Source organism: Asterias amurensis, chromosome 10 (genome assembly GCF_032118995.1).
Source record: "Asterias amurensis chromosome 10, ASM3211899v1".
Taxonomy (NCBI): Eukaryota; Metazoa; Echinodermata; class Asteroidea; order Forcipulatida; family Asteriidae; genus Asterias; species Asterias amurensis.
Genome location: NC_092657.1, coordinates 4,127,020 through 4,151,525, shown reverse-complemented (window position 1 = coordinate 4,151,525; position 24,506 = coordinate 4,127,020). Strand labels below are relative to the sequence as shown.

Below are 24,506 nucleotides of genomic sequence, written 5' to 3'. Positions count from 1 at the left end.
TCTTTAAACTTTGTGAGTTTGTCGTAAATCTGTGGACATTGTGTTTTTTGTGTCCTACAAACAGTAGCCAGACCCTTTAACACTAGACCCATGCTCTGCTGTTGTCCGCAGACAGAAAAACAATTCATTAAGTGATTTTCATACTTAACATATACTCATTTGCATAATTAACATACTCATTTGAATAATTAGCATACTCATTTGCATACTGTCCACAGAACATGACTGCCTACAGACTGTGGAGGTCCAAGGTGTGCTACGTCACATGGTTGGATATGGACATCGTGATGGGCCCCAGTGAGTTCATCAGACGAGCTGAAGAGGTAATTATGCATGCAAATGATATGAGGAAGGGGGAGGGGCTTCCTTAAGTGGTACCCGCTGCCAAAACATAGGATTCGAACTGCCTCTAGCTACCGGGCAATCTCGGTAGTCTAGTTGGTAAGACACTGCTCTAGAATTGCAAGGGTCGTGGGTTTGAATCCCACCCGAGTAATATGCCTGTGATATTTTTTTCACAGGATTCAGGAAAGTATTGAGTATACAGTGCTGCCACACATAGGTGTATGGGTAAAAACCAAAATTAATATTGATTATAGTTATTAAATATTTTATATTGGTTAAGTCATTATGTGCAGCAATCTGAAGTATTCTATATGGTTTTCTCTTGATTATTTTTGTGCGTTTTTACTATTTTGTTGTTTTCTCACGATTATATTTGTTCATTTTTATGATTTTTACTAATATTATTTTGTTTGCATATCGGGTGAAATTTTACAATTTGATATCCTTAGAACCCAGATTTCCTGAGCGAGCACTATGAGTCCGTCTACGAGACTTACCGTGCTGTCCTGCCGGAGTTGGACTCCTTGGCGTACGGCTTTGGTGACTACATCCCGATCCTCTGCCAGCTGGTAGACACCTACTGGATCGAGAAGATACCGGCCGATGAGCTGGCTGACTGGGAAGCGTTCTGGGAGCGTTATGACGCAGCCGAGGCTGATGATGATGATGATGAAGGCATGCCAGAACTCCGCCGTCGTCGAGGTAAGCCGTTTGTCCAGTGTGTTGTGTTCAGTTGATATTGAAATTTTTTTATAAACTGAAAAAAATGGACTTGCTGTTTTTGTGACTGACGACAGTTTCACACCCTATCCTGGGTGCATCAGTAGGCCGACTGATGTTCTATCGGCAAAAGGTTGGTGACCTGTTTCGGGATCACTGAAATGTGCAGACGCCGTAACTTGGCCGGTGCCTATAGTGCAGCTATCAAGAAGATCCCTCGACTTCTGCATGGTTCAGGGACCCCGAAACGGGTCACCAACCTTTTGCCGCTAGAACATTAGTGGACCTACTGATGCACCCAGGATAGGGTGTGAAACTGTCGTCAGTCACAAAACTGTAAGTCCAGTTGTTCAGTTTATAAAATCTTTTAATATTAAAGTTACCTGGATGACGGGGAATATTAATAAATACATTCAGTTGATGTGTAGCATCGAATGTTGGCCCTCCAAACTTGTTGGTCCTCCATTGCTTTACGGAGCTCCTCCCGTCGCAGTTCAGAGTCCCGGCACAAGGTGTCCACATAGGTGGTTTGTGGTCTGCCACGGGAACAGTGACCTTGAGTTAGGGCCCATAGCACAAGCTTGCTCACTGCCAGCTCAGTATGTCTGAAGCAGTGACCTGCTAATCTCAGCCTTCTTGCCCTAATCTTGGTGCTAACTCTCGGTCGGGAGTCCACCGTAGAGCTCCAGGTTTGTGACATGCCTCTCCCAACGAATCTGTTTTATACACCAAAGCATTCTTGTGTAGCGGCTATCCAGTCTCTTCTCTGGGCAACTGTTTAAAGGCAGTGGACACTATTGGTAATTGATAAAGACTAGCCTTCATAGTTGGTGTATCTCAATATATGCATAAAATAACAAACCTGTGAAAAGTTGAGCTCAATCGGTCATCGAAGTTGCGAGATAATAATGAAACAAAAAATAACCCTTGTCACACGAAGTTGTGTGTGTTTAGATGGTTGATTTAGAGACCTCAAGTTCTAAATCTGAGGTCTCGAAATCAAATTCGTGGAAAATTACTTCTTTCTCAAAAACTATGGCACTTCAGAGGGAGCCGTTTCTCACAATGTTTTATACCATCAACCTCTCCCCATTACTTGTCACCAAGAAAGGTTTTATGCCAATAATTATTTTGAGTAATTACCAAAAGTGTCCACTGCCTTTAACGTGACTCACGTCTGATAAGCAAAACGTACATCAAACGCATGTCATTAACTATTGTTTTGCATATTACCATTGGTCCTTTAGGTTTGGTAAGTCGTATGCAACAGCTAATTCTATTTTCTTCTTGTTTTTTCTTCACAGCCGCAGAAGCTGGTGTAGGAATTAAGAGCTTGGGCACCAAGCTCACATCTTTCGCCGGCAAGATCGTGGAGAAAGTTCGCATCTTCAACCCCCAGGCAGTTCAATTGATGAAGGAGTTGGAGAAACTCAAGGCCTAAGATGCCTCACAAGAACTAATTCAATAGCTAAGTTTCCAGAGCATTGTTGTAAACATCAGGGGCCAATTTCATAGAGCTGCTTAAGCAAAAAAAATTGCTTAAGCGGAAACATCCTTGCTAAATAAAATCAGGGTACCGGCCAAGACTCCACTCAATTGTTATGCTAAGCAAACAACAGCTAAATACCAGCCACAAGCAATATATATGCCATGACATTTGGCCAGTAACATGTGTAAAATAAGCAAGCTATTTTCGTGCTGAAGCAAATTTTTTGCTTAAGCAGTTCTATGAAATTGGCCCCTGAGCGTTAAAAGGTCTGGGTGCGTTTTTGTAGGACATAAAATTTACACAGATTTACATCAAACGCACACAGTTTGAAGACAATGATGGTAGAAAGCTTCTCTTAAAGTATCACTTGCTGAGGTGCTGTAGTTTTTGGGAAATGAGTAAAACAAGTCACGAAAAAAGGTTTTGTCTTTAAAGACGAAAATTATTTTAGCATATGAAATGTATTTTTGTGACATTGTTTTACTCATTTCTTAAAAACTACAACACCTTAGCTAGTAATATTTTAAGGTTAGCTTTCTGCTATCATTATCTTCAAACGTAGTTAGTTTAATGTAAATCTGTGATATTGTCTTTTGTGTTACAAAAAGTACCCCAATTCTTTAAAGGAAACATTTGTCAGAATGGAAAAACTAAACAGCCTAAAGCCGGGTTCATACTTCCTGTGTATACTTTGTGTGAAGCGGCGTTTCTTGCGTCACATTTGTAGGAAGTATGAACCAGCCATCGATTTCACAAAACTCTTCCCAACTTAAGACTAATCTTAGGACTTAGGACGAGTCCCAACCCTACACTGTAGCATGCAGACGTTAAGATTAATCCTAAGTTAGGACGAGTTACTCGTCCTATCGAGATAAGACGAGTCCTAACTCTTTGTGAAATCGACCCCAGGCTTTACTTGAAATTGTTGGTTACTTATTGTAAGATTAGTTCTGGGTAAACTGAGTGCGTTCGTGTTTTTTTTTCATTTCAAAGTTTCAACGATATACTTTGTATGGATGTGAATCATTTTATAACATTTCCTATATCGGCCTCTTTTTACACTTTCATCATGTTTTTATGGCAAAATAGATAATCTCTGCACTTGCTTTGCTCACAATTTAACTTTTTTCAAATTTGGCTGTTATGCCATAGAATGGCTGTGCTCTTCTTTTGTTTTCGTGAAAAGGGACGGTACTAAAAGGCAAAAGTGCATCACAGACCTTCACCAGCAATCTTCAGTTTTGTTGTGTTATTTTATTATTTTTAACCATTAATCTTTATTTGCTTTTTCGAAAGCAAAGGAATATTATATTAATCAGAGAAAGTAGTCCTTAATCAGAAATGTTTATGTCTGGGCGATAAATATTTTAGTATCAAATATAATTGCGACAAACTTAAATCTGGTATGTTGTCGGCACATGTTGATTTTTTAAATTTTTATACAAGGGTTTGTTTTGTCTTATTTTCAGCAATTTCTTCATCTAGTACTTTGTTTACATGCCCAGATTATGCCTGCATAAATTTAAGTGCTTTTATTTCACTTTAAGACATTAAATGGAAATACTATTAACAATAAGGCAGCATGTGTCGACAACGACATCTTCTCTTGATGCTGTTGGTTGTTTTTTGGGAGTTAATTAGATCGTTACCATGGATATTCGGACAGCAATTAAGATGGCATGCTGTTAATTGAAGGCTCTCTCTGACAGAAATAAAATTGCCCCATGCTGAGGTAATTTGGGGCTTCTTAGAAGTCTTATATATTTGTTGCCCTTTGTATAAGCTTTATTTAACTAGGATTTTTTTTTTTAGGGTGCTCATATTCCAGATATATACTTTAAATTGCAGTGTTTTTTGTTGTTGTTGTCTGGATAATTCCTTCAAATTTCTAGCCAGAGCTTGGTGAAAAGGTGTCAACATTTTCTTGAAAGTTCAAAACTGGGGTCCCAATATGCACTTAACTCTGAATTTTTTTTGTGTTTTTTTGGAGAAACAAACAATGTTTTTCACATTTAATTTCTATATCTGTGTTAAGTGTTGTGTAGTACCCAACTACTTTAAAACTGTTGTGTAAAAAAATAATATACAGTTCTGTTTTATCCTGTTATGTTTGGAAAGTTACAATGTTTGAAGTTGGTAGACAGCAAATTGGGATGTAAGCACAATTAAACACTTTGGGCACTTGAGAAAGCTGTTTTTTAACAGGTTTGTGTTAAAGAACTGGTGTTAACTTTTGGTAGCACTTTGTATACTGTAATGTAGATTTCCTAATAAAGATAACAATAATAACAATGCACTTATGAATATGCAACGATAGATTATGAATATGTATTTCGGGCGGTCCTAGACGTACCATTCATGCCATTGGTCAAAACTTGTCAGGTTTACATGTCATGATTATTCATCGGTCAAAACTTGTCAGGTTTACATGTCATGGTTATTCATTAGGCCAATTTAAAAAAAAAAACATGTTTAGCGTCCCGCCCGCTTCTTTTCCCCCCTTTTTCTTTAAAGACACTGGACACTATTGGTAATTGTCAAAGACCAGTCTCCTCACTTGGTGTATCGCAACATATGCATAAAATAAGAAACCTTGGCAATTTGAACTCAGTTGGTCGTCGAAGCTGCGAGATATTAATGAAAGAAAAAATACCCTTGTCACACAAAGTTGTGTGCTTTCAGATGCTTGATTTCAAGACCTCAAATTCTAAATCTGAGGTCTCGAAATCAAATTCATGGAAAATTACTTCTTTCTCGAAAACTACATCACTTCAGAGGGGGCCGTTTCTCACAATGTTTTACACTACAAACCTCTCCCTAGTCTTTACCAAGTAAGGTTTATGCTAATAATTATCTTGAGTAATTACCAATGGTGTCAATGTAAACGATCTCATACGAAAACCTGTTTTTGTTAAAGCCCAACCGGTTGTCTTTAAAAATGTGTCGGGCGTCCATTTTGAAAAAAAAAAAAAAAGACACAAATAACACTCCTTCTTTTTTTCCAAAAAGGCAGCAGGTCGCTAAACATGTTTTCTGTTTGTTTTCCTTCATAAGTTTGGACCCCTGCCCATAAGGCCACCGTGTGTACGTATTATTATAGAGTATATTTTTACTAGTACTAATGTAGGTATTAACTGTAAATGAACGTGATATCCATCAGCAACTTTTGACTTAACTATTCCCCCCCCCCCAGCCCAGCCCAGCCCAGCCCACCCAACCCTGTTTAGTCCTTTTCAGTTTTCGTATCCATCTGGGCCCAATTTCATAGATATGTTAGCAGAAGATGTTGCTTAACAATTCTCGGCTAAGCTAGGAATGAGCAGGATACCAGTCATAAGGTGTACATGTGACATGGTTGTTTGGCTGGTAACCCTGTTCTGGTAAGCATTGTGTTTAGCTACTTTTTTGTGCTTCAGCAGCTCTATGAAATTGGGCCCAGGTCCTGTTTGATGTATATAATTATTACACTTGCAAAGTAAGAAGTTATTAAAAAGAGTAGTTTATGGGTAGATTTTTGTGTGAGGGAAAACTTGGTAGTCGTCACCATATTTTTGTGGACTTTGTGTTGTTTTCTTCATGTTAACTTTTTAAATTTATGTTAATGGGAGACTTTGAGGCGCTAGGTGGCAGCAGACTTACCGGGTAAATTTTCATTGTTTACGTAGTTCTGAGCATGCGCACATTACCGAGAACAATGGATTTTACCTGGTAAGTCTGCTGCCACCATGCGTCCTGAAGTCTCCCATTGTTTCCTAAAGGAATTAGTATGGTTGGCATATAGCCCTGGCGGCCTTACGCTTTCGTATTATACAACACAGAGGAAGAGGGTTAGACTTGATTCAAGTCCCAATCCCATGCCATCCCCAGAAAACCACCTGTTCTGTGATGCTCACTGTACTGTTGGATTGTAAGTTGGCGAGGTATAGGGACCTCTCACACGAGAATGGGACTTGAATCAAGTCTAGGCTAGGGTTGGCCGCGAATCTATCGGTGGAACTTGTTTCAATTGTCTAGGAAAAAAAATATTCGGTTGATGTATCTATTGCAAGAAAGAGGAAAACAGAATAAGTAACTTGGTTATTTTAAGAGAAAATAGAACAACTTACCAACCAAATGGACCGAGAGTATAAATGCAAAAAATAGTTAATGGCCTGACGTTTCGACCCTAGCAGAGTCTTTCTCGAAGGCTAAATGACAACACAACAAACATGAACAGGTAACTAAGTGATTATTTTAAATGACAATACATCTCAACAAAGTACAACCAACGAAATAAAGACAGAAAATACCAAGTAAAAGTACTTTCTATTAAAAAAATTATTTGGAAAGTATTAAAATAACCAAAGGGGACAACAACAAAAATGATAACTTTTATCATTGATATAATGTTCTTCAAATCTTATTTCTGTGTTTTTCGGCCCTCGGAGAAAAACAATTGCCAATTTTGTAGCCGGAAAAGGCAATAAAAAAGTTTAGAACCGAAAGTTCAGAGGTCAATGTGCAAATTCAGTCGAGAAATATTGTACACCTATAATTATGTTAAAATGCTAAAATGAGCTTAATAATTCAATGCGTAAAAATTATTATAAGTTTGTTCCTCGCTTTATACATTTCTATAGGATAATATAGTATCCTAAACTTTGAATGAAAAATGGAAAAGGACCTCAGAATCATTTCACATTCTGATTTTCAAATAAAGTTAGCACGTTTTTAAAAGTATGGTGTTTTGGAACTTGTTATCGTTAACGTCAAATACAAATTGCATGGTAACTGTATCAATTTTGCTAAGCAAGAGTTTTCTCTGCTATCCACGTTTGTGGTAAAGGTTCCATCAAAACCATACTTAGGTCCATTGAGTACTATAGGTTTGATGTTGTGTTGAATCTTGCAAGTAAACTTTTTTTAAAGAAACTATAATTCCCACCATAAATTTTGCACGTAGTTTGTTGTTAATAAGTGTTTAAAATTATTCGGAATATTAAATGATTTTCTTGTAGTGGTCCACCAAGTTCTATCGTCATTGATGAGAGTGTTTCTGTTTTTACCAGGGAGGGAAGGATTACTTCTAGAAACTATAAGGCTCCCCCGTGAGGAGCCTTATAGTTTCTAGAAGAAGGGATGGATATATGATACAATCCGGCGATGTGGTGATCATGATAATCCATACACGAGCTAGACTTGATTCAAGTCCCATTCTCGTGTGAGAGGTCCCTAAGCTATTACCTCAACTTACTATGAAACAACCCCGTAGCATACAGTGCAGTGCGCGCTCGCCGTCAAAATGTGGAACAGGTTTTGGAATGCAGAGCATCACAAAACAGTAGTTTCCCGGGGATGGCACGGGATTGGGACTTGATTCAAGTCTATACACGAGCGCGTCACACCAATAATAAAATCCCATATCTTACCCCTGTATTGTACTACAGTGATACGGAGGAAGAGTCCTCCAAGATTCAACGGGCTCCCCATACTATGCTCTCTCTCTCTCTACTTCTCTAGTCGACCGAGGTCGGCTTGTTGAGGCTCGCCCATATCCCTGTCTATCTCCTCTCGTTAGGTTGGAAAGATCAGCTGGAAGCACCCCGATGTCCCTATTAACTACACAGATGCTAATGTTCAATTAAAAAGTACTCAAAAAGTAAAATTGAAGTCTATCAGCCTCAGCTCATGAAAGCCAATCAAATAATTAGGCCTCCTTTATTTTCAATCAGATTTTTAAAATGATTTTTTGCAGGTCAGCCGAATTCTAAATATCGAAAGAAAACACCCGAAAAATGTTTTTTGTTTTTACCAAACCGACTTGCCAGTTTTTATGAGCCACTCCTTAAATTCCCAAGCCAACATTAGCGCCTAATAATTTCATCAAATCTCCTCGAAATTTGAACTAGTACAACGTCCTCCCGGCTTGGGTATGATGCACGAATTAGATGCATGCCCTCTACTCCTAGAACTATTTCGGTTTCGTCCGGCTATCGTCTCCCGTAGTTCTAGGAGTACATGCCCTCTACTTCTAGAAAATTCCACGGGGAGCCTTATAGTTTCTAGAAGTAGGCCTACATGCCCTCCAAAACCTTGAGGTTTGGGGCTTAGTTTTTCGTATGGATCGTTGAGAGGGGACGTGTAAAAAAAAAACAACTTTTAAAGACAAAATAATCGAAACAGCGCCATCGGAGGATCTGCAAAAGTTGACCGTTGGTTTTGGATAGCGCCCTCTCTTGTAAAAGGTATGCGGGGGTTTTGTTTTCGTTTAGAAAAACAAAGCCTTACTTGTTGACGTGTAGCTGATGTTTTTGAAAAATACGTCAACATTTTGAAAAACAATTCAATCTATCTTTGAAATTATCACTTCAAAGATCAGCAAAAGGGTATTTGAAGTGTTTACTATCGCCTATAAAGATAACCTAATGTTTAATTTGATACTTGTTACTGACACCAAGTACACGTTTTGAATTTAAAGTTTCTCATTCATAAAGCAAGGGATTATTGCAACACTTCGCGAGAAATATCTGTGAAGGAATTTTGGTGTTTATTTTGCTGTTTTGCTGTTTTAGGAGGCTCGAAATGGTTTGGGTAACAGATGACTGGTAAGTTTACACATTTCATTTATTAATTTGTGTTTTTGGCGTAGGCAGTTGTGAGTTTTAATGAATAAAAGCGGAGATAGTTTAGAAAATTTGACTATCCGTTCGACCCATAGGGTAGGTATGTGACAATCCTGTGCATTGCAGTATATTTGTATGGGCCGCGGCGTCCGTAGCGTCCGTGTCACCTTCAATCGTTTTTGGATAGATCACGTCCGAGTATTGCTTTTGTTGACACTTCGTTATGAGGTTTTATTTTAACCGTACCCGGTCGATTTTTTTTTAACACATAGAGGACATATTCAGCTTTAACCTCGTCCCCAAATTTTCTGGACGCGACATCATAAAGTTTTGAAAAAAAATTACTAAAAAAAAAAAGTTTGATCTTGTTCGTCAAAACCGTTGATGAATTACTAAAAAGGTGAGTGGATCGCTTATTAAACCCCAAGAAGTGATTGATGTACTTGTTTTCTACCTTTTGGCCAAATTTGAAGAAGATTGAGTTTTAAGCAGTCACCTTTTTGAGATTTACAAACGCCGATGTCATCCCGAGAATTGTAACGTGAAAGGTCAATAGATGGAATTTTCAGTCCGATAAAACATCTGTTTAAACCCAATAAACATCGACAAAATACACAAATTTTAGGTTTAATATGTGGTTTTATGTGTCAACAAGTCATTTTTCACATTATATTTGCAAACTTAGCTTTGATAATGCTGATGATTGATGATTTAAAAGCCTACCCTGCTCACCAAATTTATGAATGAAACTGTCTATGCAGGTCACATGACTGGTATGAAGCGCTCTGATTGGCTGATGCTCAGTGTTTACAAAACATAGCTATCTTACTTTCGTTTTTCATGGCCCTTTTTTAAAGGTTACCAGTCCAGTATCAGTGATTAACTTCTTAAATATTATTTTGATTTGATCCAGGATAATAAATTCCTGTAGACCTAAGAGTAAGGGCTAAAAAGAGAAAAACTTCCACGATTTTAAGTAGTTCCTTGTAAAATAATGTTATTATTATTATTATTATTAAGTTTTGTTTTGGTCATCTGATTTGGGAAAGTTTATCATATTGTTTATTAGTTTATCAAAAAGGGTAGGATGTGTTACACACATTTACAAAAATTGTATTAAGATATATAGTATAGCCATTGATAGGGATGTGATTGCTCTGTTTTAAAATGGAATTTCGAGGGGGGGGGGTTGCCTTAAAAAAAGAAACTCTGTTTTTGTTTATGCCCACACCCAATTATTTATTTCTTTCTTTTCTTTTTGGAAAAAATTCTGAAAGTTATATGGATTAACCATATTGCTCATTCAGTCCTAAAAGACATCCTCATAGAAACCATCTTTGGGCGTAAGATTAGCCACTCCTGGTACGATGAACACACAGCTTCAAAGACAACCTTCTAAGGGAAAGTGGAAAAGCTGAAAACAAGAAAGGGAAATGGTTATTGTTACAGGATTGGGTACTGGTCAGTAGATGAAACATATGAGGATGCAATAGATTATGACGTCACTAAGTTTGCTCTGGCTGCAGACTTTGTTTGTGACGACTTGGTTATCTGCTAAGAAACTGACCTCTGAGCATTGTGTTGATTATTTCTACATGTAGTAAGCTTTTATTTTGATGTCCTTGTTTGCCATTATTTGCACTCTAAGAGATTGTGAATGAGGACACTTTTGTAATGCATTGATTTTTGTACACATGGCATTTTTTTTTTTTTTTTTTTTTTTTTTCCTGTCTTAACACAAACAGATATACTCCCCAACACCTGCCCCAAATTAACAAACCATTGTCTTGGCCTTATTGAGCATTGTTTTAGCTTTACAATGACACAAAGTTTGTTAAAAAGGACCCCAAAATAAGAAAGCTACGGACTTTGGGCTTCGGCTTGAAAATTGCCCGAAAATGGGTCTGCGCGGTCACAGCTCAAATCCTATGCCCTATATAGTTTACCATTAAGACGATGGCCGCAGTTAGCCCAAATTCACGCCACTTAAATGGCCATAACTTTTTTTTTAAGAGTCATAGAGCAAAGTTCTTTGCATCATTGGAAAGCTATTGGTAAGGGCTTTCCAGTGATACTAAACTTATAAGCTCTTCTGCAACTTCAATTTTTTTGTCACATACCTACATAGGGCCCACTGTAACGTGTACAAAAAAACGTATTGTATTTTGGAACCCGTATTTTGTAATGTAACTTTATAGTGTGCAGTCCAACATGCATTGATTTGGTGTGCAGTGGTGGTTTTGCATGGTGTGGGAAAACATGGTTGGTGTTCTAACCTACATGTACATGTATGCCAGGGCTGTATGCTTCGTTTTTGAAAGGGCAAGGGCACCAAGGCATTTTCTCTTTGGCAAAGGGCACCCTATGAGGAAATAGTAAATTTCTACTGGAGCATTTCAAGGGCACCAAGGCGGAAAAGTTTCCGTATGGCGCCACCACTTTTTCATTCGAAATAAAATAATATAGTATCTAATTAACCTGATTGATATTTCCCTTTTTGTAAAAATGAGTGAAAAGGTGGTGGTGCCATACGGAAAGTTATCCACCAAGGCAATGACAAGGAAGCATGACAAGGGGCAACGAAGGCAATCACCTCCGTTGCCTCCGTGAAGTATCAGGCTTGGTATGCTCTAACTACACACAGTTGGACTGCTGGACTTTTATATATTTCAACGTTAATATTATTATTAAACTTTAATTTACATTTTTATGCAAGAGAAGATTTGATTTAGTTCGTTGGTTGGTTAAAAAAACAGGATAAACTCTCCGCATGGCGCCACCACCTTTTCACTAATTTTTACAAAAAGAAAAGGGACATCTTATTTTTATTCAGGTAAATTAGATAATATATTATTTCATATCAAATGAAAAAGTGGTGGCGCCTTATGGAAATTTTCCCCAAAAACATTTTAGTTTTGTTTTCTCATCTGAATAAATGTTTTCAGATGCTGAATTTTAAAAAGAAAAAGAATAACATTAAAATTAAATAGTAAACATTTGTTTGAGACGCGGACAATGCACAACAAATAAAAAGATTTCACGATTTCCTGACCAGGGGGCATGGAGGCAATCGCCTTTGTTGCCTCCGTGCGTGAAGTATCAGGCCTGACAATTTCTGTAACACAAGTGGTCATTAGCTCAGAAACAATACAATTGCTCTAAATTTCCATTTTTTTAAAAACTTAATCAAATCCATGGTGAATGTCACGTGCAAGATGGCTGTCTAATTTTCTTGCTAACATGTGAACACAAGTACACCTTTAGCAAAATTTGTCTGGCACTACAGTGTAAGCATTTGGGCCCTAGGGTCGATTTCACAAAGGTAGTCCTAACTTAGGACTAGTCCTAAGCAATGCTAAGAGATAGGACTGGTCCTAAGTTAGGACCAGTAACTCATCCTAACTTAGAACTGGGGTGGATTTCACAAAGGTAGTCCTAACTTAGGACTAGTCCTAAGCAATGCTAAGAGATAGGACTGGTCCTAAGTTAGGACCAGTAACTCATCCTAACTTAGAACTGGGGTGGATTTCACAAAGGTAGTCCTAACTTAGGACTAGTCCTAAGCAATGCTAAGAGATAGGCCTGGTCCTAAGTTAGGACCAGTAACTCATCCTAACTTGGGACTGGTCCTATCTCTTAGCATTGCCTAGGACTAGTCCTAAGTTAGGACTACCTTTGTGAAATCCACCCCAGGGGTGGATTTCACAAAGAGTTAGGACTTAGTCTTATCTCGACTTAGGACGAGTTACTAAGTTAGGACCAGGAACTCATCCTAACTTAGGACTGGTCCTATCTCTTAGCATTGCCTAGGACTAGTCCTAAGTTAGGACTACCTTTGTGAAATCCACCCCAGGGGTGGATTTCACAAAGAGTTAGGACTTAGTCTTATCTCGACTTAGGACGAGTTACTCATCCTAACTTAAGACTAGCAATGCGTTTTTGATAACTCTTACATGTAGGACTCCTAAGTTAGGACTAGTCCTAACTCTTTGTGAAATCGACCCCAGGTTCACTACATGTAGTTGGGTTGAAGACTGCAGAGAAGAAAAAGTGAAGGGAAATCCCTGTTAGTGTTACATACAAACTGTACATGTAAGGTCCTCATATTTCTGTCAACACTGAAGTAACTAGTCGGGAGTCTCAAGTCTGAAGTCCAGGTTAGCGTGCATTATGATGACAGCTTGTTTGTTGACTTTGCCTAATATGACAGTTGGGCTGAGTGTAGTGTATAGGAGATTTATGCAGTCAGTGTCTGTCAATGCAGTGCAAACTCATTGGCTGTGTGTGTTTGTGTAGCGTGTCACAACATGTTTCAAGTTTTTAACGGCGGGGTGAATGGCTGCCATGCCAGCATCTTTTGAATCATCGGTGAACACAAGTTCAAGATGTAAGTAGTACATGTAGGGCATACACTTACAGAGTTGGTTTTGCTTGCAAAACAATTGCTGGCAGTGTAAGCACTTTATGTACCCCACAATATTATTACATTACTGACACACCTGTTGAAGTTGGACATCGATCGGCCATCTAGGTCATAAAGAGAATAGTGAAAAATCACTGAGCGATAAACTCCAAACGCGAAATTAGATTATTTACTTCTCATCAAATATGAAATTTCAGACAGAAATATTTCAAGGGATGTTTTCAACTATCATCATCATTTTTATTTTTTTTACCAATTCTGTAACGTTCCTTTAAAAATGTACTATTCATAGCAATCAATGAATATTACTGCATTTAACATTTGTAGCGGACCAGGGCCTATTTTCTAAAACCTTTTATAAAGTACAAAAACTGGTGCCCCATTAATATTTTTTGCTCAGCAAAGAAATTTGCCAAGTAGAATTTTCTGCTATCAACATCATCGATCATGATGAACTTTGAAAAAAATATTGAATTTTTTAAATATTGAATTTGTTTAACATTGATTACATTCTGAACACTCAAAGCCCCTTTAAGGAGCACTCGGGATTCTCCCCTTGGCGTAAGCTACATAGCGTGTACATTTATCATTTATTAAGCTTAAATACTGGATCCTTTTATGTCTGTGTACATTCAGAAGTACATGAGGATTGTAATTGAGAAAAAGTAATCTTTATTTTTAAATGACCGAGGTGATGTCCCTTGATACTAAAGATCCACTTATGACGTGGGTGAACAGATTAGTATAAAAATAATTTTTTTTTTTAATTTTGACAATTTTGTACCCTATATTAATTTTGGGTTTTTACCCATACACCGATGTGTGTTAGCATTGTATACTCAGTACTTACCCGCGTTCTGTGGGATTTGAACCCACAATCTTTGCAATTCTAGAGCAGTGTTTTACCAACTAGACCACCGAGATTGCCCGGTAGCTAGAGGCAGTGCGAATCCTATGTTTAGCAGCGGGTACTGCAAACGATTTTTATGTTAAGATTGCATCGGGGATAAAGAATATTAATTTTAGTTAATACCCTCATCCATATACACACTGTATACTCAGTACTTCCAGTTCTGTGAAAAAAATTGCAGGCATATTACTCGGCTTGGATTCAAACCCATGACCTACTAATTTTGTACCTTGTTGTCTCTGCAGATGCGTCGTGGAAAACAAACTACCCAAGAGGACCCCATCTATCGGCAACAACTCACCCACTAAAGGACTGACATCATCAGCAGGACAACAAAATGAGCACCCGGTCGCGCCATCGCGCTGAAATCCTCTGCAAGACCTGCGGGCAGGTCCACGAGGCGCACGGCAACCACCTGTACGACTACTGTGAGAGCGTCGACGAGGAGTTGACGTGTAACATTTGCCTGCAGCCGTTGGTCAGCCCAACGGATACGATCTGCGGGCACACGTTCTGTATTAAGTGCATCCGCAGCACGGTGCGCATCCACAAGATGTGCCCCATTGACAGGAAGCCGTTGACGAGTCAGGATTGCAGACCATCCAGTTTCATCATCAAAAGGTTGGTCCTGTTTTTAGATTTTTAGCCTTCGAGAAAGACTCCTGCTAGGGTCGAAACGTCTGGCCATTTCCTTTTTTTTTTGCCCTTGTCTTTTTAATCACAGTTTGGCTTACACCATTTCCTGGCTTGGGCTCCATGCACAAGTTAGCATATTGGGTTAAATTTTAAATATGAGGTATCGAAATCAAATTTGTGGAAAATTGCTTCTTGCTCGAAAACTACATTACTTCAGAGGGAGCCATTTCTCACTATGTTTTATACTATCAACCTCTCCCCATTACTCGAGTAAGGTTTTATGCTGATAATTATTTTGAGTAATTGCCAATACTGTCAACTGCCTTTAAACCAGACTCAAAGTCAACATTCGAATATAATTTCTTTCTGTTCAAGGTACATGTATTTACAACAATTTTATTCAACTGAAAAACACAAGACTGCACGACATGCAGGATGTATCCTAAAAGATACAAAATATTCCACTGCACTTAACATACATATAGGATACGTGCATAACACACGATACAAGTTCCCCTTACACATATGTAAATTAGATTTTCTTTCTTGAGATCTGAATATAATTCCTTCAAGATTGATAGTTTGTCCTTCACCGTTGCCATATAAAGAATCCCAAGGCATCTCCCGCAGGACTACTCCTCCTACAACCACCGTTTCTTGCTTCAAGTCTGAATACCATTACGCATAAAAACCATTTAAACATGCAGCCCTAGGGTTTGACCGGTAATCACTGACGTGGAGAGAATATCTTGTGCCGTTTCAGGGCATTGTTTTTTTTTCTTGCTATGCATGACTTTTGCAGTATGAGATGAATTATTATAAATAGAGAAGAGGGTTCGGTTTTTGTTTTAGGATTAAAGACATTTAAAGGAACATGCTGCCTTGGATCAATATTTTTGAAGTTTTGCCAGGAGGCTGCATTGAAACAAGGTCTTTGGAATGTTCCTATTTGATGTTTATCTGCTATTCCCTTCTGTGGACAATCTGGGCTAAATGGTTTTTATCCTTTGTTTTTGTATTGATACCAATTGGGGATACATGTACGTGTATTAAAGGAACACGTTGCCTTGGATCGGTCGAGTTGGTCTTTGAAAAGCGTCCTGTAACCATTTGTTATAAAATCGATATGGTTAGAAAGATGTTGTAAAAGTAGAATACAATGATCTACACAAATATGCCTCGAAATTGCGCGGTTTTCGTTTTACCTCGTCGACAAACACGGTCGGCCATTTATGGTCCGAGTCAAAACTTTGACTCCCATAAATGGCCGACCGTGTTAGTTCGCGAGATAAAATGAAAACCGTGCAATTTTGAGTGATACTTGTGTGGATCATTATATTCCACTTTTAAAACATCTTTCTAACCATATGCATTTTATAACAAACGGTTTCAAACGCTTTTCATAGACCAACTCGTCCGATCCAAGGCAACGTGTTCCTTTAAGTCAGCCTCGACAGCATGTAATTTTTGTGTATCAGCCTTACGCTAGCTCACATTTTGCTTGGGAGAACCCTTTTCAGGTAACAAAAATTGTAGTCCTGCTCAGAACATTTTGTTAGAATATTGGTCAAGTGTCAGGTGGCCCGACCACAATTGCACCAGGGGTGTTCATGGCGGATTGTACTGTCAGTGTCATAAAGTGGGATAGCAACATTCTCTTTGATTTAAAGGAACACGTTGCCTTGGATCGGTCGAGTTGGTCTTTGAAAAGCATTTGTTATAAAATGCACATTGGTAGAAAGATGTTGTAAAAGCAGAATACAATGATCCACACAAACATGCCTCGAAATTGCACGGTTTTCCTTTTACCTCGTCGACTAACACGGTGGGCCATTTATGGGAGTCAAATTTTTTACTCCCATAAATGGCCGACCGTGTTAGTTCGCACAGTAAAAGGAAAACCACGCAATTTCGAGGCAAATGTGTGTGGATCATTATATTCTACTTTTGAAACATCTTTCTAACCGTATGCATTTTATAACAAACGGTGTCATACGCTTTTCAAAGACCAACTCGACCGATCCAAGGCAAAGTGTTCCTTTAAGATCAAAGTTGATTGTCTGCTAATCACTTGGCTAATGGGTTAACTGTTGGGGATCATCATCATGTTCAGGATGGATTAACACCTGACTATTGATCTTGTTTCATGGTCCAGTAATCATTGGCTCCTTGGGGCTTAAACTCTATTTGCAATCCATTTAGGAGGAGATGAGGACAGCTACATGAATGTAAATGAATGACACAATCATAAAATAACAAACCTGTGAAAATTTGAGCTCAATTGGCCGTCAAAGTTGCGAGATAATAATGAAAGAAATAACACCCTTATCACACAAAGTTGTGTGCTTTCAGATGATTGATTTCAAGATTACTTGATTACTTCTTTCTCGAAAACTACGTCACTTCAGAGGGAGCCGTTTCTCACAAGGTTTTATATTATCAACCTCTCCTCATTACTCGTTACCAAGTAAGGTTTTATGCTAATAATTGTTTTGAGTAATTACCAATAGTGTCTACTGCCTAAAGGCATCCCTGTTTCATTTGAAATACGGGACATGTATTGACTAGTGGCTGACCAGTCACTATAGCCATGGTGGTATAATTAGAAAGATAGACAATGCTCTGTCTCTCAATAACTCAATATTCCACACACGCAGCCTTCGTGCTAATATATTACAGTCATGCATCATGAACAATATTTGCACAGGATTGTTGTAGAAAAACAGAGCCAAGCAATTCCAATCACTTAATAACTTGTACTAAATGTCCGCTGACATCCAACAAAAACACACACACACACACACCCAGCTGTGTTTATGGTGTAAACCGAGGACTTCTCTTTGTTCTCCCATTGTTTGGACATAGTTTATTTTTCAGACGTCCCCATTGGTTTTGTACACGAAATCGAATTGAGGACGTCCTCGGTGTGACTTTTCCCGGATCCCCTTTTGTTAAAGTCCTCGGTTTGAATGTGTAGACATGCCCACCGAGACACGTATAGACAGTAAACTAAGAATCCAAACGGACAACCTATGTTTTTTGAACTTTTTTCAGCTTCATTTTTGTGTGTGTGTTTTTATTAGGAATTTTCATCCCTACAAAAATTTCATTTGAAAATGGACTAGTGGAAAAGCTGACAGACTTGGTGAAATGACTTGTAAGAGTCTTGCTGTCCAGTAAAAATTGTGAGACACACGCTTTTGGCTTTTCAGTTTACCAAAAGTTTGAGGCCTGCTGAAGAAGGACCTCGGCATTGTCTCAATGATTTCCCAATAACTCAATAGTCCACACACGCAGCCGTCATGCTAATATATTACAGTCATGATGCATCATGTACACTATTTGCACAGACTGTTGTAGAAAAACAGAGCCAAGCTAATCCAATCACTTAATAACCTATACTAAATGTCCGCTGACATCCAACAAAAACACACACACACACAGAGACACGAACAGACAGTAAACTAAGAATCCAAACCGACTATGTTTTTTCAGCTTCATTTTTTGTGTGGTTTCCCCGCCGACAGTCGGTCCGGCGACGAAACACAATCCTACCATCCTCTGGTGATTTGTAGAAAAGACGACGCGGAAAGTGCTTTTGTAAGAACATTGGGGATGCGTGAATGAGGAATTACACGATGGTTATAGAATGAGTCATTGTTGTGTGGAGAAGAAAAGGTCCGAGACTTGGCGTGCTTTGATGGGATTGTGAACGGGCTCGAGTGGGTCGATTATTCCCTTGTTGATGAGAACAGAGCGAGAAAGACGGAGATTTTTCTATTTTAAAGGATTCGGGTACTTTGTCAAAATGTCCGTGGACAGATTTACATTAAACTTACACGGTTTGAAGATAATGATAGTAGAAAGCTATCCTTAAAATATTACATTACTTACTGAGGTGCTGTAGGTTTTGAGAAATGAGTAAAACAAGTCACAAAATAATGTTTGTCTTGCTCAGGACAGATTTACATTAAAACTTACACGGTTTGAAATAATGATAGTAGAAAGCTTCCCTTCAAATATTACATTACTTACTGAGGTGCTGTAGGTTTTGAGAAATGAGTAAAACAAGTCACAAAATAATGTTTGTCTTGCTCAGGGACACAAGTGTCACGACCGGCATTCGAACCCACACACTGCTGAACAGAATCACCAGAGCTTGAATTCAGTGCCATTCGCTCGGCCACGACACCCCAATGTACTGTACTTAAATAAAAGCAAACTTTACATTACTAAGGGAATAAAAGGGTAGCGACAAGTTCTTGCACGGCAAGGTATTGTAAGTGAACAAATTGGACACAAAACAAATTTGGAAACCCTTATAAATTCTAAATCCTGGCTAAAACCTTGGACTGCTCAGTTAAAGGGTCAATTTAACTCCCTGGTCTGATGGGCATAGTGTTAGGCCAGAGGGGTTTTTGGGTGTCTTTTGGACACCAGGCCTGTTTCAAATTTTAGAGAACCTATTTTTGTCAGTCATTTACTGTGTCAGTGACCAATTTGGACACCCAGCAAATTTGGAAACACATTTACAAAATCATTGGTCATTGGTGCTCGTTTTTTTAAGGGTCAAATTAACTCCACGGTCTGATGGGCATCTTGTGTGTTAAAGCCAGAGGGGAGTCTGGGTGTCTTTTAGACAACCTGTTTTAAATTTAACCAGGGTTATCTGTCATTACACATGTAAGATGTAAGTGAACCATAGAGCTATAATATTGACTAGAGCGCTAACACCCCGTTTTACACGCACTAAGGTTTTGAAGCCGTGTGGGCGCATCCATGTTTATGTACAAACCAATACAAAAGCTTGAAATTTTGTGCGGCAATTGTACGGCTATTTGCATGATAGTGCGTTTTTGTTCTTTTCTATGTGTCATTGAACCAAAAAACGCACAATCTGCTGATGAGCGTACCAACTGCGAGCGTCATGTGCGTCATGTGCGTCAGGCGCAAATACTTTTTAGTACGTCAATCAAGGTGAACTTCGCCTTTCGTAGCGTGGACGTACGGGAATGGGCAGTCGTGTATACATGTACATGTAAGCGCACACGCCAAAGTAAAAACAAAATCGCGGCAATGTTTGTTCTCTTAAAATTAAAAGCGTTCCGTAGTCACGCAACACATTGGACACCCAGCAATTTTTGAAACCTTTCTTTCAAATCTTTGCTAAAACCTTACTGCTCGGTTTTAGTGCTCGGTTTAAGGGTCAATTTGACTCCTTGTCTGAGTTATACCCAATGTCCGCAATGTCCAGCGTAATAACCCAAGCACTGCATCCATTCTTTGTTTTCATTATTAATCTAAACGAAGATCTATGCATGCACTCAGCAACGTCAAGTCAAAACCCTTTTACCAAATCCTGACTAAAACCTTATTGCTCGGTTTGAGTGCTCGGTTTAAGGGTCAATTTGACTCCTTGGCTGAGTTATACCCAATGTCCGCAATGTCCAGTGTAATAACCCAAGCACTGCATCCATTCTTAGTTTTCATTATTAATCTAAATGATGGCTCTCAGCAATGAGAAATGACACGCCCTCCCTGACTGGCCTTCAGCGAGGTCGCACAGCTGGACAGTGCACAGTTGACAAAGCCCTCCATCCATGCAGATAAATGAGCACTGGTCCCTAACACCTGCAGCTGCCCAATTTCATAGAGCTGCTTTTAAAAGCACACAACAAAGTAAGCATTAAACATTGTGCTTACAAGATTAAGGTTTCCAGCCAAAATACCATGTCACATGCACAATTTGTACTTGGTTACCTACTCATTTCTGCTAAGCAGGAAATTGTATGCTTGCCAATCTTATATAGGATTTGAGGCATTGCATGGTGAGGTATCAATGTACACTATATTTGGTTTGCGGTAACGGCATGTGTGTATCTACTTGCCAGGTAGAGTTGTTCTTAGGGAACTGTCAATCCATGCTTGCCAATCTTCTCCACTAAGCAAAAACTGATTGGGACAGTAGTCTTAATGATGTAAACTTAATGTAATTTGGGCTGGTAACCTATTTCTGTTAAGCATACTTTTCTTTGCTTATCAAGTTCCTGGCTCAATTTCATAGAGAAGCTTCTAAAGCGGGACATTTTGCTTACCAATTTTCCGCTGCGCAGAAACAAGCCGGATTACGGATACAAGTCACAAATTTTACATGTGGCATGATATTTTGGCTGGTAACCTTATTCGGTTAAGCACAATTTTGATCTGCTTAGACTAGTTCAGTATTTGTGCTAATGCTATAGTTGGAATACATGTAAAGTTACCAGCCAAAATACCCTTTCGCGTACAATTTGAACTGGTATCCTGCTCATTTCTGCTTAGCAAAACAATTGTAAGCAATATTTTCAGGTTCGGCAGTACTATGAAATTGAACCCTGGAGGTCTCCATCGTTGTGGAAACCCGTTTCATAAGCTCTGATCGCGGGATTTGCTTTTCTTTATTCGATTATTTCCAAAGAGAATCACTTGGCTGAATAAACACAGGATCTGATAAATTGACCAAGAATTACCCTGAAGTTCTCAAACAATAACATTCATTTGAATAAAATAACAATGTGTACAATGAAGACCCTGGTTTAATACTTTTAGATCTAGGCTCTACTCAAAATTTGCAACAAATGCTTTGCTCAAGTTGAAATGTGCTTGACTCTTGCAAGACAATCACTTGAATATTGTGACGTCAAGTTTGCATGAAATAGCCAAAATCTATTCATCTCAGCTTTGAAGTAGAGTCAGCCTCAGATGCAATGCCAGATTTTGTTTTGCCATTTTTATGGTAACAGTTAAAAGACTATTTTAAACTGAGGCCCTATCAAACAGTTAGTTTCTGTTGTCCAATCTAGTGAGGTGTGCGGTGACAATGTGCAAGAGGGAATTGAGCCTTTGTATATTTTGAATGTTAGCTCTAAATATCTTCCCGGTTGTTGTATATTTGGTTTGCGGTAACACCATGCGTGTATCTACTTGCCAGGTAGAGTTTGTTCTCAGAGAACTGTCTTGCTTTATTCTACTACCGCGGAGTAGATGTTCGGGGGTTCGGGAGACTTCTCAGTTCTGAAAAGAACTGTCCTGCTTTTTAACTATTACCTGGGCGGATGGTACAGAAAATAGGCTGGGACAACTACTACAGTCTCCTGACAATGACTAGGGCAAGCTAGTCTAATCGTTGAGACCAATTTAAGAATTGACTCCGCGGTAGTATAGTTAATCACGATCCTACATGTATAATATAAGCAAAAGTAGTAGTCCCAGCCTATTTCGGCCCTTGCAGCATGTTCAACTTTTGTTTTTACATGTATAGACGATGTGACCTGTGACATCACATGTTTACCAAAGAGCCACCAAGCCTGGACTTCCTGCAGGCAAGATTTGTACACAGCCCAATGGAAGAAAACATAAAATCTTAAATTTTATGGATATTGCACTGTCCAATTCTTATCAACTTTTGATATGATGAAAGGGGGCACATCTCAAAACTTGTCCAGATTTTACTTTCATAACTCTTGGATTTATGTGGAAATTATACCACAAAATGTTAACTTTCCCATAAGACCAGTGCAGTAGCTTGCCTGCCAGAATAGTCAAAGGTACAAGGTCACACTTATTGTAAACAAAACTCACATGGTCTATCAGCCTAGTATCAAAGTAAAATTATAGGCCTACTAGAATTGGACATTGTAGTTTTTATTTCAGCATCACCAAGCACAAATATATGTCTTTTACATATTTTGATTTGATACACATTATGTGTGAGGTCACGTCATCGGGTAAACATTCCTTCACATTCATTCTCAAAATCCCACCAACAATCAGCTCCAATCATAATCAAATCCCCCAATCTAATTCACTCCAAAGCCCTGCGGCTTAAAATCTATTTTAGTAACCCCCCCCCCTCCACTGCAAATTCTCTGAGCCAGCCAAGTTTTAAAGGCACTGGATACTATTGGTAATTATTTTACTAAGGGAATAAAAGGGTAGCAACGAGTTCTTTAACGTACGTTTACAGCCGGCAGGGTCGGCGGCCATGTGATAAAGGCCCAGGTCGAAAGAGGGGCCTTTATCGCACGGCAACGACCCTGCAAGGTTCGTTTTAAACGGACATTCCGCGTGATAATCTTGCGCGCCCGATATGGGGAAGCCAGCTCAGTGTGCGTAAACAGAGCTCCAGTGTGCATTAACAAAAGGTTTATGCACACTCACGTGACGCGCTCTCCACCAATAGGAGTAGAGAAATTGTCTGGGGTATTTATGAATCAAAAATAATTGTTAGCATCAAAACTTATTTAGTAACGAGCAATGGAGAGCTGTTGATGGTACAGTACATTGTGTAAAACATTGTGAGAAACAACTCCCTCCGAAGTAACATATGTTTTGAGAAGGAAGTAATTTCTCACTAGAATATTTGAATTAAATTTTAGACCTCAGCTGAGGTCTCGAATTCCAGCATCTGAAAGCACACATCTTGTGCGGCAAGGGTTTTTTCATCCTCTCTGCTCTCGCAACTTCAACGACACATTGGGTTCAAATTTTCACCGGTTTGTTATTTTATACATATGTTGAGATACACCAAGTGAGAGGACTGGTATTTGACAGTTTACCGAAGTGGCCAGGGGACGATTTCACAAAGAGTTAGGACTAGTCCTAACTTAGGACTAGTCCTAATACATACATACATACATACAAAACTGTTTTATATACCGCCATTTCATCAAGACCACAGCGGTCCTAAGAGATATCAAAAATGTATAGCTAATCTCAAGTTAGGACTAGTAACTTGTCCTAACTCGAGATAAAACTAGTCCTAACTATTTGTGAAATCCACCCCAGTGCCTTTAAATCCCTTTAAGTATAATACCCCCCCCCCCCCCCACCACTACAAAAACCCTGACACAACAACAATGGGAACGCGGAGCTCTAGATATGGAGACCAGACCAGACACCTTTACAGCTACGCAAACACCAGGGAATTACCTCTATGTCCTGTGTCTGTTGTGCTCCGAGGCCAGTCAAAGTTGACGCTTGGTTTCTCCAATTCTCTGTCAACTACACATGGTACTATTTACATGTACATACCAACTTTAACCAACATTAAAAAACCCAAATCTAAACCAACCAAAATCTAATACATGTAGATGTTAAATTGCATCGAGATAGAATATTAATTTTGGTTTTACCTATTACACTGATGTGTGTTTATACATGTACATGTGTAGCACGAGCACTGTATACTCAGTACTTTCCAGAGTTCTGTGAAAAAAATCAGGGCATATTACTTGCAAAACCCAAATTGCGTAGAAATCCTGCCATGATTGAAGTTTGCTCTTGGAGGGCCACAATGACTTTCCTCTGGTAAAAAGGGGCTCTTCTAAAGTTCTTCATGAG

The 24,506-nt window shown here is 38.9% G+C and overlaps 2 protein-coding genes across 2 annotated transcripts in view; both read left to right on the top strand.

Annotated features, from left to right (window-relative positions):
- The window catches only part of LOC139942574 (uncharacterized), a 29,157-nt gene extending 21,583 nt beyond the window's left edge, over positions 1 to 7,574 (top strand). Inside the window, exons 5-7 of the mRNA XM_071939426.1 lie at positions 219 to 323; positions 795 to 1,047; positions 2,370 to 7,574. Coding sequence (XP_071795527.1) covers positions 219 to 323; positions 795 to 1,047; positions 2,370 to 2,506 — 495 coding nt within the window. The 3' untranslated portion in view covers positions 2,507 to 7,574. The remainder of the gene's footprint in view (positions 1 to 218; positions 324 to 794; positions 1,048 to 2,369) is intronic.
- Positions 7,575 to 9,029: 1,455 nt separating this feature from the next.
- LOC139943108 (ligand of Numb protein X 2-like) overlaps positions 9,030 to 24,506 on the top strand; it is a 38,951-nt gene continuing 23,474 nt past the window's right edge. The window contains exons 1-2 of the mRNA XM_071939926.1: positions 9,030 to 9,138; positions 14,735 to 15,110. Of these exons, the coding sequence (XP_071796027.1) occupies positions 14,827 to 15,110 (284 nt within the window). The 5' untranslated portion in view covers positions 9,030 to 9,138; positions 14,735 to 14,826. The remainder of the gene's footprint in view (positions 9,139 to 14,734; positions 15,111 to 24,506) is intronic.